Raw genomic sequence first — 18,756 nt, 5'->3', positions numbered from 1 at the left:
AGGAGAGCAGACACCTTTGACCTGAATTTTTGAGGTTACTGCTTCGATCCGCGTTTTGAAAACTATGCAAACCTTGTGATTTCAACCGGTATTCCAACGAAGCCATATTTTGGTTTGTACAGAAATTTTGCCCGCTCAAATCGAAACAACAAAATGGTCAATCTCACTAAAGCAAAACATTGCGGCCACGGCATTTCCCTGGATAAAAATTCTGGTCACGTGACCATCCGTGATTTTAGACCAATGGAAACGCTTCATTTCCCCGGATTAAAGTTGTGTCTACACTAACACGAGGGAAATGGCTAGAAAAAGAGAGAAAAAAACGGGGGTCAAATTAAATTTTTCTCCCTTCTTGCAGCAAACATAAAAGACTTTAAGAGGCCATTTATTTAAGAAAGGGGTGTTATATCATAAATTAATTATGTAAGTAAGTGATATTTTAAGTAACAAGTTCATTAACAATTTTATTTTGAAGTTTGTTTTTAAAAACAAAACCCCGTGCTAGATGATAATCTCATTTTCTTAACTTATGGACCCATTTGGAAGTCTTTGTAATACAGATCATTTGGCAGTGTAGTTGCAGCATATACAATAATTGGAATCTAAAGTCTGAAGTCGTAACTCCTTGCCAGTGACCCCGCAGAGAAATTTTTAGTTGGCAGACACTGACTTTAGGTTGGTTTGGAAATCGTTTTATTTTGAAATGTAATCTTCACTTTAGATGAATCTGGATGAATACTTTTATTTATTTGGATTCATGAAAGGTTCAAGGTTTGTTTACTTTTTTATTTCAAATTATTTCATTGATTTATTGAGCTGCCAATAGCTGATTGAAAAACAAAGATTTTTGATAGTTATCAGCGTGGGCTTGGCCGCCATTTTGAATTTCGATTTTTTTTCTCCTGTACTCAGTAATTTAGAGGTTGTTCGTAATACGCGATTTGGCTCACGTGTAACACTTGTGGCAGATGTCTCTGGTTACATTCTGATAAATAACGAGATTGCTCACTGGAATTTTCTAACCCGCGCAAGCAAACCAGCACATGTCAATCATTTTTTAGACTTGTTAATCATTTTGGAATCATTTTGATTCACTTGTGGTTTCTGAAAAAAGTGTTTGTAAGATAATAAAAAAAGACGAAAGTTTATTTTTATGCATTTTTTTTAGTTGAAAGTTTTTGAATATTGGATTTTCAAGAGAAGGGAAAGACATGACTCTTGACTTGACTTGACTTGTGGTTTCTGAAAAAAGTGTTTGTAAGATAATAAAAAAAGACGAAAGTCTATTTTTATGCATTTTTTTTAGTTGAAAGTTTTTGAATATTGGATTTTCAAGAGAAGGGAAAGACATGACTCTTGACTCTTGACTCTTGACACTCCACCCGCTAACCAACCTGATCCATTTTAAAATACTGTACTTGAGTCAAACTGCACTGAGGTGACACTACTTGGAAAATTTTAGTTTCTTAAAATTATAACGGGAATTTTCAAAAACATCACTAAGAGCTCATAAAACCAGAAAAAGTTTGGTCAATGCTGACAAAATAACACAAACTTCAACGCACCGTATAGGATTCGAACTCTCAAAAATGGCTTTCAATTTTGTAATCTCACCGCCATATCCTCTCAGCCACTCAGGATGTGATAGATTGGAGGACAATGATTAACACTATGTACGTCATACTTTTATTTGGCATGACCTGTGTAATTTTATTTACCCTGTCAAGGTATTAACTTCTTCAAATGATTTTAGATCATTTCCAACATGGCGGGAGCCCATTACTCATCGAGATTTTCAGGGGATTTTCAGGACTCTTTAGTGGAACTGCAGCAAACGGGGTTAGTAAACTCTGCTAGTGCCTGTAAAATTAGAATTTCCATCTGGGGGGTTAGGACACTCTCCAATCTCCTTAAGACTGAGGAGAGGAGATTTTTCTTGCATACAGTACCCATATACAGCAGACAGAATTCACAGAGCGTACACGCGCGGGCGATTAAACACGATCGCGCGGAATGCGGGTCAAAAAATCCCCGTGAGTAATCTCGTTATTTATCAAAAAGTCTCTGGTTGGTGAAAAATACAGGTTTTTTGGTTTTTAGTATCCAAACTAGGATGTTGATTGCTATTTTAGATACTCTTTTGTATCCAATTTAAGATACTCTCCTAAGTAGGAGAGATTGCCGAAGGTATCCTAACTTGCACTTGTTCTTGACTGTACAACTAAGGGTATATTTGCTCTAAATATGTATTCGACTTTAACGCTGAAAAAGTCTAATTTTGATCTTCCTTAAGGTAAAGAGGTTGCCAGATTTGGGTCAGCGAGGCAAAAATTGCTAAGAAGCTGGTAAAATTATAATCCTGGAATATCCTGGAAGTTCCACCTACACTGAAGGGGGGAGGGTGCAAACTCTGCTGTTACATTTGTTTTGAAATTTTGCTGCTTTGATTGGTCATTCATTTGATGGCTATGCAAGTTTCCCTCCACTGATGAAAATTACCCGAATTTTACCAAGCTGTCAGTGTTTACTTGGAACACCAGACTCTTTTCTTTTTGCAAGAAAAATCATACAAAGGGCCTATTTGTTTCATCACTATTTTTGCTATGTTTACTACAAGTGCACTCGATTCAATTTTTTCTGTCCAGATCTGTAGCACTTTTTGTAAATAAACTTGCAAACTCCCTTTTAGCAAAAATAGTAAAAACATCAACCTTCTGCAAGCAAAGCAAAGTTTGCAATTTCTTCACAGTAAAAATTGCATCTAAAATTAGACTGGATGATACTTTCTTAGCCTGATTGCCGATTTTAAACCAATAAAATTAGAGAAGTGAAGAGCTGAAACTGTAGCTTGCTCCACGCACGGGTCTATATCTGAAATCAAAATAGCAGTTGTTTTCATAATGGCGGGATGGTGGTCACACAACCGTAAATAAACAGTGGATTGAAAATTACTTTTCAAAATTCAAAGTACAACCAGGGATCATAAAGATGGCAGACAACAAAACTTGCAATATTTACTAGGAAAGTGATATTGACTATCCGTAGATCTAACACGATTTTTTTTTTTCCTATCCGTAATTCCGTTTTCAGGGGGTAGTGGGTCATTAACAGTTAGGTAGGGTCAGGGTTGCTAGTAACGGCTTGTCACTGTGCCGGGTGCATACTCGGCGCCTTGGGCCCCGCAGGGTTGCTAGTAACGGCTCGAATTTCAGTCAGGTTAAAAAAGGGGTACTTTTACCCATATTATAATAACATTACCCCCGTCTTTTTTGTCATTCTATAAGTATTTCCAAATTTCGTCTTCTGCTGTGCGAGTGTGGCTCAACGGATAGCGTGTTGGCTTCCGAATCCGAAGGTCTTTCTTTAGTGGTGGTTCGAATCCGACCCGGTGCGATGATTTGATTGGTCGAAAAATGATTGACAGGTATCATAACTTAGTCAGAAATGAGAAACTAAGTCTCAAACAGTCAGTAGAAGCAAAGATACAGAAGAAAGATAGGAAAGGAAAAAGAGTAGAAGGAGTGTTAGATATACGGATAGTAGTTATCACCTACCTATTTACTATTATTTTCAAAGTTTTCATGGAATTTCATAGCACTTTTAGCAAATAGCATCTACAGCATTTATAGTAAGTGAAACAAATAGGCCCAAAATAAACAGTTAACTTTGTCACACTAGGAAATCAAGCTTTCAATAAAAACAACATCAGCCATAGCTACAAGATGTATAATTGCAACAACAAGGTTACCACAATCAAGTTCCCAAGACAATTAAAAAACGGGCAGCAGCCAACTACTTTACAAACTTTCGCAAGCAGAAACTTTTGCAAATTTTAGCCCTTTTCACGAAAGCAAATTTTTTTTAATTCTTGAAAGGGCCATTATGCTCTTTCTTTAAGATCTCTTATATAGAGCTTACTAACCGAGCTGGTCAAGTTTCTAAAACTCAAAAACAAAAGACCTAAGGGTAGCTCTCAAAATTTATCAGAGGGAAAATAAATAATACAGAAAATAAATGCGCAAACTATTTATCATCAGTGTCAACTTGTTAGATGACATTGAACATCAGTGTCAACTTGTTAGATGACATTGAACATCAGTGTCAACTTGTTAGATGACATTGATTGTACAATTAAGAAAATATGATGATGTTTTGGATTTTAACAGGTTTTGTCTTCGAAAAATCTTCTTATCAGTGACTTAAAAATCTTAGTTTTGGAAATTTCAATGTTATACAGAAATTGTATTGTATGTACCTTTAAATCTAGATTTATGCTGTGTGATTAAAAATAGTACTTCTCATAGAATTTAGTCGTATTTATCACCAGTCTGTGCTTCAAGCTCTTTTAACTGATTCACTTATGTTTTTAATGTTTCAGGCAAAATATTTAAAAGAATTAACAGTAACAACAAGCAAAATGATTGCACATGCTAGTTTGGAACCTTCCAAGCCACCTGTTCCAAGTTTACCTACTGTGAAGGTTGATTATCGAGTTGATAATAGCTTGGATATAACACCTGTCAAAGTCAAACCAGCCAAGAAGGTTTCACTCCCGAAAAAAACAGAGAGTGGAAACAGTAGAAGAACAACTTCAAAGAAGAAAGTGGAATTTATTGTGAATAATTATCCATCAGAGTCGATACAGGAAAACAGGTAAAGCAAATTTCAGTTGCATATTCTATGTGTATTATTTCTCACATATCTTAGCTTAGCCCAAATCTTTGCCCATCATTACTGTGAGGGATGCTTTAGTTACTCGAATGAGGGATGCTTAGTTACTCGAGTCTAGTGTCAGATGCAATGTTAGGATCAATCGACTATCTAATCAAAAAAGAGCCTACGAGGTTAGTGTCACACCATGTTTTGGATACCATAACAGCAGTTTCTTGTTTGGATCGGTAGCAATCTCTAGAAGAACGAATGCGTTGTTCTATTAATATCGCCGTTGACGAAATTCAAATAAGTTGATAAAATGTTTCTAGTTGGGTGCTTTCACAAGGAGGAGGATATAGAATTGTACGTCCGATTTTTTCGGACCTTACCAATCACTTTTTAATTTTTTAAATGCATTTGAATGGCTTTTTATTAAAATGGAAGATTTAAATGTTACAGGTTCTGAAAAAATCGAGTTTTAAGACTTTCAAAAACTCTGGTTAGGTTGGGCTTGGAAAAATATTTGTTTGCCAATAGAGGTTTTGATTTGAATAAAACAAATTATTCTTTAACATGACAATGAAATTTCTACCGTGATATTACCGTGAATCAAAGATGTTATAAAAAAGTATAGAAGATTACCAAACTTTTTACTATGTTTAATATCTGACGATGGAGTTGAGCTGTTACTCTTTAAAGATGTGAAGAACGAACCAAAATGACTACTCAAACTTAAGAATCGAAATATTGAGTATTCTTGAGTCGGCCAGGAAGGTTTGACTTTATCTTAAATGTCAGTCTATTGAGCGAGCTCCGTGCTTTGACGATGCTTTTTATACATTTTTATCCAGCTATGTTTCATAAATGAATATTGCCGCACTCAACAATAATTCGACGTTCTACTATTCTATACACTCCATTATTCGATAATATTGAGAATCACCTCCAACAAGAAACTCTCATAAACGAGGTCCTACCATTTGATACACTCCCCTAGTCGATGAAATCCGATTCCCCTTAGAAATCGAATTAGAGAACGTCAACTGTATTACCTTACCTTCTTTACTTTACCTTTTCGTGTCAAAATGCCAGCTTGTACTTTTTATTTTCTTTCGGATGTTTGTATTTGTTTACGTGTGGTTTTGCTCTCGACAACAAAACGCCTGTTTTTTGTAACATTCTTTTGTGGTGACACATATTCTCCGAAGTATACTAACCCAGCTGACACACAACGCTGTTTCAACGTTAATCTAATGTTCACAACGTCCATTATAACGTTAGATGAACGTTGAACCAATGTTGTGAGTTAGCTGGGAAGTAGACGATACTCTCGCACGTTAGAGGGATAGTAAACGCGGGGATATATATATGTTTGGAGCTTAAAGCCGCCAGGGTGGTTTGGGGGGAAATTAGCGGCCGTGTGACTTGTGTAGACGACAGGGTCGGCCAGGTACAAAGATGCTATGCCTTGTAATTTATACAGGGGATTCTTCATAACTTGAACACGCACGAGGAACGCAAATTTGTTCGATTTAAGTAAATTTCGAATTATGGAGTAAGGTTTATAAGACATTGTTAGCTGAAGGGGCCTATTTCTCAAATGGGACAATTTGGGGCTGTTAAAAATGTATGTGGGTTGGCCTTCATTAACCTAACATTGTATAAATAAGGCTAAAAAAGTGTCAAATAAGGGTTCTTGTGTATCGTCGTTCACTTGACTAATAGTTCGATCTAATAATTAATGCCTTACAAAATCAATATTTATACTGTGACTTTAATTTTTAGAAATTAGGCACTTTTCAAACAGAGGAGTAATAAATGATTTCATTCGAAAAAAAGGCCAATTTCATACCACATAATAATAGAAATGCAAGATTTTTAATTTTCTAAGACACTTATTTTAGTCATGTGCAAGACGATATGGTCAGTTAAAATTTTTCTCGTCAGTATTTTACCAAGTCATATTTATCATATAGCAATTTTACGATGTTCTTTTTATTTTAAACAGTCTGGCAAACCCAACCTTACACACGACCAATCTATTGAAAAAGCAACTCGACGCATGCGTGAATCAAGAATTCGATTACGAAAAGACATTAAAGGAAATCGAACTGTCAGATAGTTTCAATACGCGTATAAACGAAGAAATGACATGTCTATTAAACTATAAACTGCACGATCAAAAATATACGAATTTAACATCGATTAAAGACGATTCGCCCGATTTAAAATCGATAGCTGTTCAGCGGAAAACTCTATATAAACCTCGGAAAAAGAAAATTGATACCAAACCAGACCTAAAAGACTTTTACGAAGAAGAGAATTTCATTACGGAAAAACCGTGTACGGATTTTGGACTTGATTTCGATGAAGATTTTTATGGGAATGATACTGACAATGAAAATGAATTAGATAATGATTATTTGTTTTATATGTATCGAAAGTATGACTTAGGCTCTTCGTACACTTGATGGTAAAATGGTATGTAAACTAAATGCGGATTTAAGATGTTAACCTGAATCGAACAACGTTTCAAACCAAATCAATACAAAGAATATGACTGCCTTAATTCTTTTCAGGTAATTTGGAGAAATTTAAGTTTTATGAAGATGGAACTAAGCTTCGTCCATATAGTCTTCAAATAGATACAAAAATGTAAACGTCAAGAAATGGATAAAATTAAATTTCCAGTTTTCACATTTTTTATCAAAAATGTAAATGCTCGAAAATGCGAATCGTGCCTAATAGGCCATTCAATTTTATATCTATACTGGGGATGGAAGAACATTCCCAAAGGTTAATCAAGCAGAGATTACAGGGGGTCTAAAAGTGTCTTTTTTCATTTTTCCAGAGGTAACAAATTATATTAAATTTTCCAGGGGAAACACTGGCTTTAGTTCGTCCACCGTCACTTCAAGGTATGAAAATAAATTTTCCAAGTTTTTTTCTTCAAATTTTGCCAATTTAAAGGCAATTTAAATTTCCAAGAAATGTTTGTAGACTTGAAAAGGTTCGTCCACCCCCTGTATGGAATTTTAATGGAATGACCCAATAAGGCCCTCTCAGTGGACCCTAAAGTCACGCGAATTTTTTTCAGAAATCACGCCTGTACTTTATTTTCACGCCAACTGCTAGGGGCCTGTTTTGGTATCTATGCATCTCAAGAAATTTGAAGATTTCTCTTCAGTATAAAGTTCACATGAGTTTTTTTTAAATAAGTTGTATAAGTAAATAATAAAATAAACGTATAAGTCGTGTCATAACCTCGGCAATCCTATGTTTCCTTATTGATCCATTTTTGAATTTGCCGAATGATGTTACCGATTAAACCAATGAAATAGAAGCACGAAGGGGTAAAAGTGAATTCCTCCTTGGTAGGATTTGAAGTCATTAAATCCTACCTGCTAAGTTGCGCTGCCTAGCGCGGTCCGCGTGAATTTCACACAAATGCCGGATTGAAAGTAAAACTTACTGCCAGATTTTCAAAGATGTGCCACTCGAAAACAAAGAAATCGCTAGATTCAACCCGTCCTTAAAGATACGTTGCACATTTTAAAGGCTTCACCACTTTTTCTTATGCCTGAGAAAGGTTAAAGATTCGCTTCGAGCTTCCATATTTCATACAGTGTATTCCGAGATATTTTTTTATCTGACAAATGAAGCCGTTGCTTTGTAAACTTTGTATTTATGACGAATTGTATATATTATATGTACATTATTTCTGTCAGTATGTTTAGTTTTATTCAATGATTCAATGTAAATATAGACAAGTGTGACCTTTTCAACCTTACTCGTGTTTTCTTTGGCGGTATGCTTTCCTTAAGATATTGTAGTTCTAGTAAAAATCGGACTATGACAGGAAATACATGTTTTTTTTATAAGCATTGCACTTGTAAGCATATATAGGCTCAGATATGGGGAAAATTAAGCATATGGCAAGCATTACTTGAGCCTACGAAATATGTTTTTTTCCTGATTTAGGCTTTTTTGGCTGGAATTTTACGGATTTTCAGTATTTCCCTGAATTTTTGCTTTGGATATAAGCATCCCTCAAGCATTTTTTCAGCCTTATTAAGCTTTCGACCTAAGCATCTCTGAGCCTGTTTTCGGATTTTTGTATGCTTATAAAAAAAACATGTAGTTGAAAATATGGACCTAAGCAGACGAAATTTGGACCCTTTATATTTTATGCAAAATTACAATTTTTCTAAAACCCACACTTGGTATAAAGTCAAAGTGGTGAGAACTCAGGCATTTTAAGGTGAGTCCAAATTTTTTGTAATTTTTAAACACCAATAGCACTCGCCAAGAGGTGTTCATTCATACCTTTTTGGAAGCGTATTAGGGTTTAGAATATGAAAAGTACTTTTCAATAATTGTTTTGCTTGCCTAAATAAAGATATATGAAAAAATAATGCAAAAAATGTAAAAATGCTGACGTCAGCAAAACTTATTTTTTGAATAATTTTTGATTGGCTTAACTTTAGATGTTGAAATTTTAACAGTCAAGTACTATTGCAAACTAGGAGAAATGCGTGTATTTCGCTTAAATAGGATGATTTTATCCTAAATAAGATAAAATCGATAGCTTAGTTAGGAGAAATAGCAGAAAAAGTTGATTTTCTGAACAAATTCAGAGATCCGCGTCAAGCTTTGCATAAATTTAAGAAATTTGGAGCCAGTATAGTATGCTTGTGAAGTCTGATCCATCAGGCAGCGTGCGTTCAGAAGTTATTCAACTTTTGACAAACTTCAGATTTTATGCATCAAACTCTCTTAGTAAAAACTTTGCTCGTAACGATGTTTTGAAGAAATAGAAACTTAGAAATAAATAAACTTATTCTATTGTAGTAGACACATTTGCGCAATTTACGTTTGTGTGGTTTGTGTCAAGGAGAATGAACACTTTCCAGACTTTCTCGTCCTTCGACACTTTTCATTCACGCTCATATTTTTCATGCGGCAAAGCGTGTAACAAAAGCATTATTTCTCCTAATTTGTATATTTTATCCAAAATAGGATAAATGTTTTATATTTTTTCACTCCGCGCTGATAAGAAGCTAACATTTGGCCTAACATGATCTTCTTTATGAGTATAATTGATTCAGAGAGTTAAAAAGACGCGGATCTCTGAAGTTGTTCAGAAAATCAACTTTTTCTGCTATTTCTCCTAACTAAGCTATCGATTTTATCTTATTTAGGATAAATCATCCTATTTAAGCGAAATACACGCATTCCTCCTAGTTTGCAATAGTACTTGACTGTTTAACCAAAGTAGGACATTATGAATAGGCACATTATAAATCAAAAAATATTTTGAAATTTTGCTGACGTCATCAAATTTCGAAAAAAAAATTTATCCAAAATGTGCTTTTCAATATTCTCTTGCATTGTGCAAAATTTCAGCATCTAAAATTAAGCCAATCAAAAGTTATTTAAAAAATAAGTTTTGCTCACGTCAGCATTTTGACATTTTTTGCAATATTTTTTCATATATCTTTTTTTAGGCAAACAAAACAATTATCGAACATCACTTTTCATATTCTACACCCTGATACGCTTCCAAAAAGGTATGAATGAACACCTCTTGGCGAGTGCTATTGGTGTTTAAAAATTACGGAAAATTTGGACAGGCCTTAAAATGCCTGAGAAATGACAAAGTCGACCCTGCTGCCCCCATTCAGATAAAACTTTCAAAATTTACTGTATTCGCCACCCTGTCAGATATTTTCAGAGCTTGAAAAAGTGATCCTGACCAGCGACACGGTTACCGTGCCTTCATTTGCCTACACTCGGGTACCTCTATAGCCGGGGGGGGGGCTGGAAATAATCTACAAAACTTAATAAGTGGAGGAGGGTTGGAATGAATGAATGTCCTGGGTGGAAAATTTTCGAAAAATTAATTAGCAGGGGGGGCGGCTATAAGGTACCCGAGAGTAAGTGAATCCCCTCTGTCGTCTCTGCCTGTTTGTTCTTTTTTTCCATATCAAAGGCTAGGGCGGGAATTGTGCATTTTCACCGCCTATTGCGTCCCGGGCGGTATTCTGGGCGTCAACAAGAAAGGTTTATTATTTTTTCGGTCGCGTAAACTTTTTTCGTGACACTTTCTTTTGGAATTTGTAGACAGTGTTTTTGAGCACTTCTCATCTCATAATTTGATTTTTTCTTTTTGATGGTTGCTATCAAGAGATTGACCCCTCATGTTGTGTTGTTATGTTGGAAAGAAGCTTGCACATGATCCAAGTAATCCTCATTTTGAATCGTCGGACAGTCAGCAGGGTTTATTCTTCCGCAGTCTTTATTTTGTTTTAGTTGTTCAGCCCCCTTTCTTCTTTTGTTGCTTTAAAATGTCTATATTGCTCTGCTAGATTACTTTTTGCTTCTGGCTTTTTTCACCATTACTTATGTCCAGACGATCTCAATCGAATGGAATCGACGATCGAACCAGTGGAACAACAATCGAACCAATCGAATATTACCCAGAATTTTAACATTCGATTGAGATTCGATTGCGTTCGACAATCGAATTTCAATCGGTCGATTGCGTTCGATTCGGTTCGATTGGTTCGATCGTCGATTCCGTTCGATTGAGATCGTCTGGTTATGTTATTACTGCAAGAAATACGGTCATTTTGTATAACTATAAGATTCTCATTTCCGCATTTATACTGTAAAGTTGGTCTATAAATATCAACATCCCTTGTCTAATATTCCGACACGCTTCTTTATTTAGTTTAGAGAAAGGAATAATATGAAAGCTTGAATCACTGATTGGAAAAGGATTAATTCCTCTCTGACCACTAAGCAAAGAAAAACAGTTTCAACGTTTCTATAAATTTCAGCTGATAAAAAGGGTGTCGGAATTAAAGGAGGGGTGTTGACATTAGACCAAGTTATGGTAAGATTCTTGTCACTTTTCTTGAGAATCTTTCCGCTATTTTTAAAATCACTCTGCCGGATTACTTGCAAGGAGTTCTAACTTCAAACTTTGGATTTCAATTCTAGTATAGGCTGTGATATTACAGTGAGGCTGGAACTTCGATTTTTGAGGATTACCATTTTACCAGCTTTTTAGCAATTTTTGCCTCGCTAACCCAAATCTTGCAACCTCTCTACCTTAAAGGAAGATCGAAATTAGAGTTTTTCAGTGTTCCGAAAAAAATGCAAAGCAAAAATTTTTTCATCTTCACAGGATCGATTCTCAACAACAAAATACATCTTTTGGTCTTTGGGTTTGTTTCTGACGTTTTTCCTTCAAAGAATATCGATCACTTTCCTTTTCCCCTTGAGCGCGGGAGAAAAAATTAGCTCGCATTCTCGCGCGCTGCGAATAAAGATGAGACGGCAATCTTGCACTGAGGGTGCTACTTAGTTTCCGCCCTATTTTGCGCCCACAATAGAATGGTCCAAATACAGGGGTATTCCAAATGATAAACAATGTCGTTCTGTAAGTGATTATTTTCTAAGAGATACAAATAGTATATTGAATATTATTAACTTACCGTGAGTGGTCCTAAATCCGACAGCCCTGCCTAAATCCGACGTGGTCTTTCAAAGATACAAACTAAAATAAAAAAACCTTTTGCTGTGACACAAAGAAAATACCAAAGTGTCAACTAAACTGGAAAATTTGATACAGTAAACCAGTTGAACCAAATAATTAATAATAATTGCTTCTTATACGAAACATAATTTTTTTTGCAATATGTCAAACATCATAAATGACAATAAAAGGTATATAATTACATTCAGAATTTTTACAACTCACAATTTTTAATTACTTGTTGACATTTTGACATTATAGCCATCTTGTTAGATGTTTTGAATTTGTTTTGAGAATTCTTGCAATAGTTTCTTGTTCAACTTGGAGAAGGAGTGTTTGTAAACATATAATTTTTTTTCATAACCTTTATTTGGGGGGTCGGAATTAGGCAGGGCTGTCGGATTTAGGACCACTCACGGTATTTATTTAAGTATTTATGAGCCCCAATTTAAATATCTGGTTAAATAAAAAACAAATGATATCAGTTCTGTTTTTACTCAAACCCCCGGGAAAAGTTTTTTGGCCGACTTAGCTATTTTACAAATTTCGGAAAAGAACTCCCATAGGAATTCCGATACATAACCCGATTGGTTCATTTCAGAACGGCTTCAAGAAAGTCATAATGGCAGATGATTTTAAAAGTTTCTGAGGAAATATAGTGTGGAATTTATCGATGTTGATGGCTTGTTGATTCTTTAAAGAAAAAAGATAACAGGTACAGTATAGCTTTTTCTAATCCTGGAATATCGAGGCTCCAGCTACACTGTATTACACTGCCAAATAAGCTGTATCAAAAATATTTCAAAGTAGGACCATAAATAACTTTAGAAAATGAATGAAATTACCATCTACCCTCAACTGCTCTAACTTGGGACTATCTGACGCAACATGGGACAGCAATTCGGCCACCATTTCACCGAACCTCCAAAGTCATTTGATTTGACTTAATGAACGGCGTATTAAAAAATACACAAAAACAAATTTGTTGTCAAAGAGATTTAACAGTAAGTGAAAATGCAGACCAGATATCAACCAACCAGTCCCATGTTTCGACCAATCGTACCAAGTTAGAGCAGTTACGGGAAGAATTATTATCAAGGGATTTTTTATAATCTTTCATATTATTCTCATCTCTAAAAAAGGGTAGTCCAAATTAGATTTATCTGATATTCCGATGGCGTATTGGCGGCCGCCATCAAGCTAAAGCTCTAAAGGGGTGAACCAATATACCATCGGACAGTATAGACCTAACTCTTCATACAAAAATTACGGGAAATTAGATTTATCTGATATTCCGATGGTGTATTGGCGGCCGCCCACGCTAAAGCTCTAAAGGGGTGAACCAATATACCATCGGACAGTATAGACCTAACTCTTCATACAAAAATTACGGGAAACGCGTGTTTGGACTTTGTTCCCTATGCTGCACTCAAGCACTTTAAGCCAAAGTCCCGCAAAGGCGGGACAAAAATCAGTTTTTTGAAGTTTACAAAAAAACGTCACATAGAAGATCTTTCAAATTCTGTATGTCAATAGACAGAGAGGACTGGTGAGGATGGAACTTCGATTTTTGAGGATTACGATTTTACCAGCTTTTTAGCGATTTTTGCCTCGCTAACTCAAATCTCGCAACCTCTTTACCTTAAAGGAAGATTGAAATTACAGAGTTTTTCAGCATTCCAAAAAAAACGCAAAGCAGAAATTTTTTCATCTTCACAGGATCGATTCTCAACAACAAAATACATCTTTTGGTCTTTGGGTTTGTTTCTGACGTTTTTCCTTTAAAGAATATCGATCACTTTCCTTTTCCCCTTGAGCGCGCGAGAAAAAAATGATTAGCTCGCATTCTCGCGCGGGCGAATAAAGATGAGGCGGCAATCTTGCACTGAAGGTGCTACTTAGTTTCAGCCCTATTTTGCGCCCACAATAGAATGGTCCAAATACGGGGGTATTCCAAATGATAAACGATGTCGTTCTTCTGTAAGTGTTTATTTTCTGAGGGATACAAATAGTATATTGAATATTATTAACTTATTTATTTAAGTATTTTTGAGCCCAAATTTAAATATTTGGTTAAATAAAAAGCAAATGATTGCAGTTCTGTTTTTCCTCAAACCCCCGGGAAAATTTTTTTTGCTGACTTAGCTATTTTACAAATTTCGGAAAAGAACTCCCATAGGAATTTCGATACATAACCCGATTGGTTCATTTCGGAACGGCTTCAAGAAAGTCATAATGGCAGATATTTTTAAAAGTTACTGAGTAAATGTGTGTAATTTATCGATGTTGATGGCTAGTTGATTCTTTAAAGAAAAAAGATAACAGGTATAGCTTTTTCTAATCCTGGAATATCGAGGTTCCAGCTACACTGATAGAGCAGTAAAAAATACAAATTTTGTATTTTTCCTTTTTTTTGCAAAAGTTCTAGGAATGAAAATAAAGGGATAATGATAATTGAATACTATCCATTGATGATCTGCGGCACTATCGTAAAGCTAGAATCGCTTTGCGTACTCTTCGCTTGAGAAAATGATTGACAGATTGAAGTTTTTCACCCGCGCTGGAGCTCGAGGAGTGTTATCGGCTCAATCATCGGACCGCGCTAAAAATGGTAGACTGAGCTATGATAGATCATTTCGATGGAAGTTGTTGGAATGTTTACACAAGGCTCATGACAGAAAATCGTTTGTTTTATTGTCAATGATGACAGTGCGGTTATTAATTTTGTTAGATCTGACAAATTGCTGTTTGTAAGTGCACTTTATAGTTTTGATTCCCATTGAAGAATCATATTCTGGTTTTCATGTTATTAGATGCTGTTTTAGAGCTTTAGAGCTAGCCTGTCCGAGAGGTTTAGTAGTGGCCCTTTGATGTGCTGACAACAGTCGGGTTCAATGGCTATATCTTCGCTTGCTCAAAGAATTTTGTTGGTCCCAACTGAACAAAAATTTAGCACAACAATCTCTGCTGTGCCGACCGTCAGGCTGACCCTAAAAATTTTTGTTTCTGGTTTGTCGTCACCCGGCCGGATTTTTTTTCTTCATAAGAACCAAATAGATAACAGATGAAACTTTCTTTATAAAAACCTTTACTTACATCGTTCCTATATAACACTCTTCAAAAAGTTTGTTTATTTAGCATGCTTTCTGGACGTTAAAGATCAAATAAATAGTGTTATGCATATTAAATTAATTTATTAGAATGAAAAGTTAGTTGATTCTTAGAAAAAAAAATCACAAAGTACAGCTTTTTGTAATTAATAGCAACACATTTCTTTCAGTGAAAGAAAGAAAAAATATAAAGACAGAATGTGGGGCAACACTAACAGCCAGACAGATGATTTTTTTCTTCCTAATTTTTTTATTAGAAATCATGGAAAGGACCAAAAAATTTTCCCGACCGCCTGCATGAATTTTTTTTTCATCACCCGGTGGACCGGAAACAAATAATTTTTTGGGGTCGGCCTCAAAAACTACTAATTTTATAGTTTCAGCGCTTCAATGACAAAGCAAATTTTGGATTCAAGAAGGGCAAGTAGTGAAGAACTTTTGTTAGATTTTGGCTGTTTTTTGGTTTGTTTTGGTGGATTTTTAACAATATAAATGTCTTTATACTTTCTTAGTATTACTTAGTATTTAGTGTAATTTCTGTAAATGTACCAACTTTTTCAAGAGTGTTTTAGGCGCTGCGGTATAGTGGTCATTGACCTTGGTTGCTGCACAGGTGACTGAGGTTTGATTCCCACTCGCAGCGGTTCACTTGGCAAGTAAATGAACCTTCACCCGGGTCAACCCATGCCATGTGAGGGGAATTGGGTAGTCAGTTCAAGGTGCTGACAGGGCGCTAATTGAAAGTGTTTATAGCGACTCAACCAAATAGAAATAGAAATAGAAACAGAAATTTTATACACAGAAATGTTGATTCTTTTTTGTTTGTGTAGGTGACTGATGTTTACTGAATATTTTCTCAAAGCCGAACTCAAAGATCATAAAGAAACAGTAACAGATATGTTCCTTATGCTTTTTCAGTAACTTTTATGTTGGTATAATCTTGTGCGGTCCTATTAAAACAACTGTTGACCGCCAGACAACTGAAGGCAACCGACTGACCTACAACAGTCAAAGTCAGTCAAAGTCTCTAGTAGCAGTACAAACATGTGTACAAAACAGAGTAATTTTGTCTTTAGAAAAATCTACAGACTTGTTTACAGACTTCTGTATAGGTAGTTTGTATCTGACAGACATGGTTTCAGCCCCCCCCCCCCCAGAAATCTGAAGGACACCTAGGCCAGGTTAGTAGTAGGGGGCTAATGTTTTGCAATTCTTTGGGGTTACCTATTCATTAAGGGTACCTAGCTGTCTTGATGGAGGCTCTGGGGGCTGGTTATATTTTCCAAATCGAATATTTCAAAATATTTCAAATTATTGAATTTTTTTACCCCCAGCACCTAGTTTCCCATCCAATTTTTCTTTCGTTTCCCATCACGCCATCTTTTGCTATATTTTTCTAATGTGATTGTTTTGATTTACAGCCGCCATCCTTATAGCATAACAGCAAAGATCATTAAGATTTTAGGAATGACAAAAGAACAAAAAGTGTCAATTCAAAAAAATCGGCTGAATAGGGGTACTCAAAGCAATTTCTCAAGGGGACCTAACTCGTTGGGGGCACCATGCTTCAATGGGGGCACCTGAAAAGTGGGCTGAAACCATGTATCTTATTAACGATTAACTTCACTTTTTGTGTGCCAACAGAACAGCGCAATTTTGTAATTTTACAGAGAACATTGAAAATTCACTTTTTGCAAAATTTTTAAACGCGGTCAAGTCAAATCTTCCAGATGTTAAAATATGGCCGACATTCAGAGCAAAGCGTGTCGTAGCATATTTCCACATCTGGTACCAGATAAAAATTAGATGAGCGATTTTGATATTACAGTAATCTCTGTGATAAACAAAGAGGAATGAATTTATAATTATAGGGGTGGACAAACTATAAGTGGGTTGGGGTTGTGGACGGCTAAACTAGTCGTTCTTTATGAGATTTGTCGTTTTTTGTCTATTTTTAGTAAATGTGGGATCTTTAGATAACCCCCTTCTATCTTCCAGAATTTTGCTGCTTTTCCTTGGAATAACTGGAGGTGAGATTCGCCCCACACCAGTTCGGCGCATCATTGTGTGATTGTTTCTACTCTTAGAAAGAAATGAGATTGGGACGAAAGAATTTTTTTCTAAAGGTACAACAGAAAATCTTGTGTTTTCTTGGGAAACTGTCCAACTCATTTTTTAACTACCAGGAGTCCTGGTCTTTTTCTGCTATGATAGTAATGACAGTAATGGAACCTACCAATGGTAGCTCTTTCAATTTGTAAGTATGCCAGTTTGCAGAATTATGGCACCAAGACAGAAATTGCTCACTTTTTGAAGGGCAAAGGCAGATTTTGATCAATCTTTTTAAAAGTCTCCTTTCTTAACTGAAACAAGTTTACAAGCTTAGTGTACACTAGTGTTTTTGGGCAACTTTTGATATTTTTAAAAGGCAAAATTTTCCAAAAGTTACTGAAATTAGCATATCAGAAACAGACCGAAGGGAGTTGTTCCTTTTCACATCATAAATGAAGTTTGACAGTCTAGTCACAGTCCTCAGTCTTTCAAAGTCTAAAGGAAAAACAGAACTTACAGCTCACAAGTTTGGCTACAAACAAATTCACATTTCTAAAAAAAAATTAAAAGTTGATACATGCTTTTTTATAAGAACCAGTAAATTTTGGCTCTGGCAGCTGGGCTTTTTTGAAATTTCCAGGCTGAAATATACTAAAAATGTTCTTAAATTGTAATATGACTTTAAGAACATTTCATTGATTTTGAGCCTTTATAAATAAAAATTTGGTGCGAAAAATATAATGACTATAAATAAACCCCTTTGTGTAACCTCTTTAATTCTTGGCTCAGTCCTTGGTCTTACTTAGTTTGTTCTTAATTTATCATTTAATTTATAAGTTTTTGCCTATTTATTAGTATAGTAATGATAATACATGTACGTTCTCTTTGTTTAAGCATTTTAAAGATGGTAATTATTAATTGTCAAAATAGCCCTTTTCATTGAAAAAGTGGTTCAAAATGACATTAGGAAAAAATTCGTCAATGAAATACTGAGAAACATGGAGAAATCTGATGAATCTCATGCAAAGCTTAATTCTATCTGTCTGGCTAGCTCAAAAATCTGATTTTTTTTCTATTTTTTGAATGTTATAGATATCCCTCTAACCATGTACACGATGTCAGAAACAATTTGAATGAGAAAATTAAGGTGACTTCACTCTCCCATTTACTAGCAATTGACTAGCAATGTCCTTAAGTGCTATATCATTTTGTTCTTACTGTTTGTGATTTTAATATATTTTCTTTTTTATTTTAAGATTAATTGAGTATTGTTTAAATTAATAATTTTAGATTAATTTAATTGTTTAAAATTTTGAGTCTTAGTATATTAAATTCTTTTGATTTCTGCTTTTTGAAATGTTCTTTCTGATCTAGTATTGTTGAAATATTTGATGATTG

At 35.2% G+C, this 18,756-nt stretch overlaps 1 protein-coding gene across 2 annotated transcripts; it reads left to right on the top strand.

The window, feature by feature from the left end:
- The first annotated feature begins 4,343 nt into the window (after nucleotides 1–4,343).
- LOC136798155 (uncharacterized) lies at nucleotides 4,344–8,438 on the top strand. 2 transcript variants are annotated; one of them, XR_010845354.1, is made up of 3 exons: nucleotides 4,344–4,653; nucleotides 6,662–7,232; nucleotides 7,533–8,438. XR_010845354.1 is itself a non-coding variant. In XM_067054737.1 (2 exons), the coding sequence occupies exons 1-2, from the start codon at nucleotides 4,361–4,363 to the stop codon at nucleotides 7,122–7,124; spliced, it is 756 nt and encodes a 251-aa protein (XP_066910838.1). In that variant the 5' UTR covers nucleotides 4,344–4,360; the 3' UTR covers nucleotides 7,125–8,438. The 2 variants fall into 2 exon arrangements, 1 of the variants encoding a protein (XP_066910838.1); XM_067054737.1 differs by having other exon boundaries at nucleotides 6,662–8,438.
- The last annotated feature ends 10,318 nt before the right edge of the window (nucleotides 8,439–18,756 follow it).

This window comes from Clytia hemisphaerica, unplaced genomic scaffold (genome assembly GCF_902728285.1).
Source record: "Clytia hemisphaerica strain Z4C2 unplaced genomic scaffold, Clytia hemisphaerica genome assembly, whole genome shotgun sequence".
In the NCBI taxonomy this organism is placed as follows: domain Eukaryota; kingdom Metazoa; phylum Cnidaria; class Hydrozoa; order Leptothecata; family Clytiidae; genus Clytia; species Clytia hemisphaerica.
Note: the sequence above shows the minus strand (reverse complement) of the source record. Positions and strands in the feature narration are given on the sequence as shown.

Bases quoted from the DNA above. Each gene is read 5' to 3' on its own strand.
- LOC136798155 (XM_067054737.1), top strand. From the start codon at position 4,361: ATGTTTTTAATGTTTCAGGCAAAATATTTAAAAGAATTAACAGTAACA. The intron at 4,654-6,661 runs GTAAAGCAAATT...TATTTTAAACAG, and splicing joins GAGTCGATACAGGAAAACAG to TCTGGCAAACCCAACCTTAC.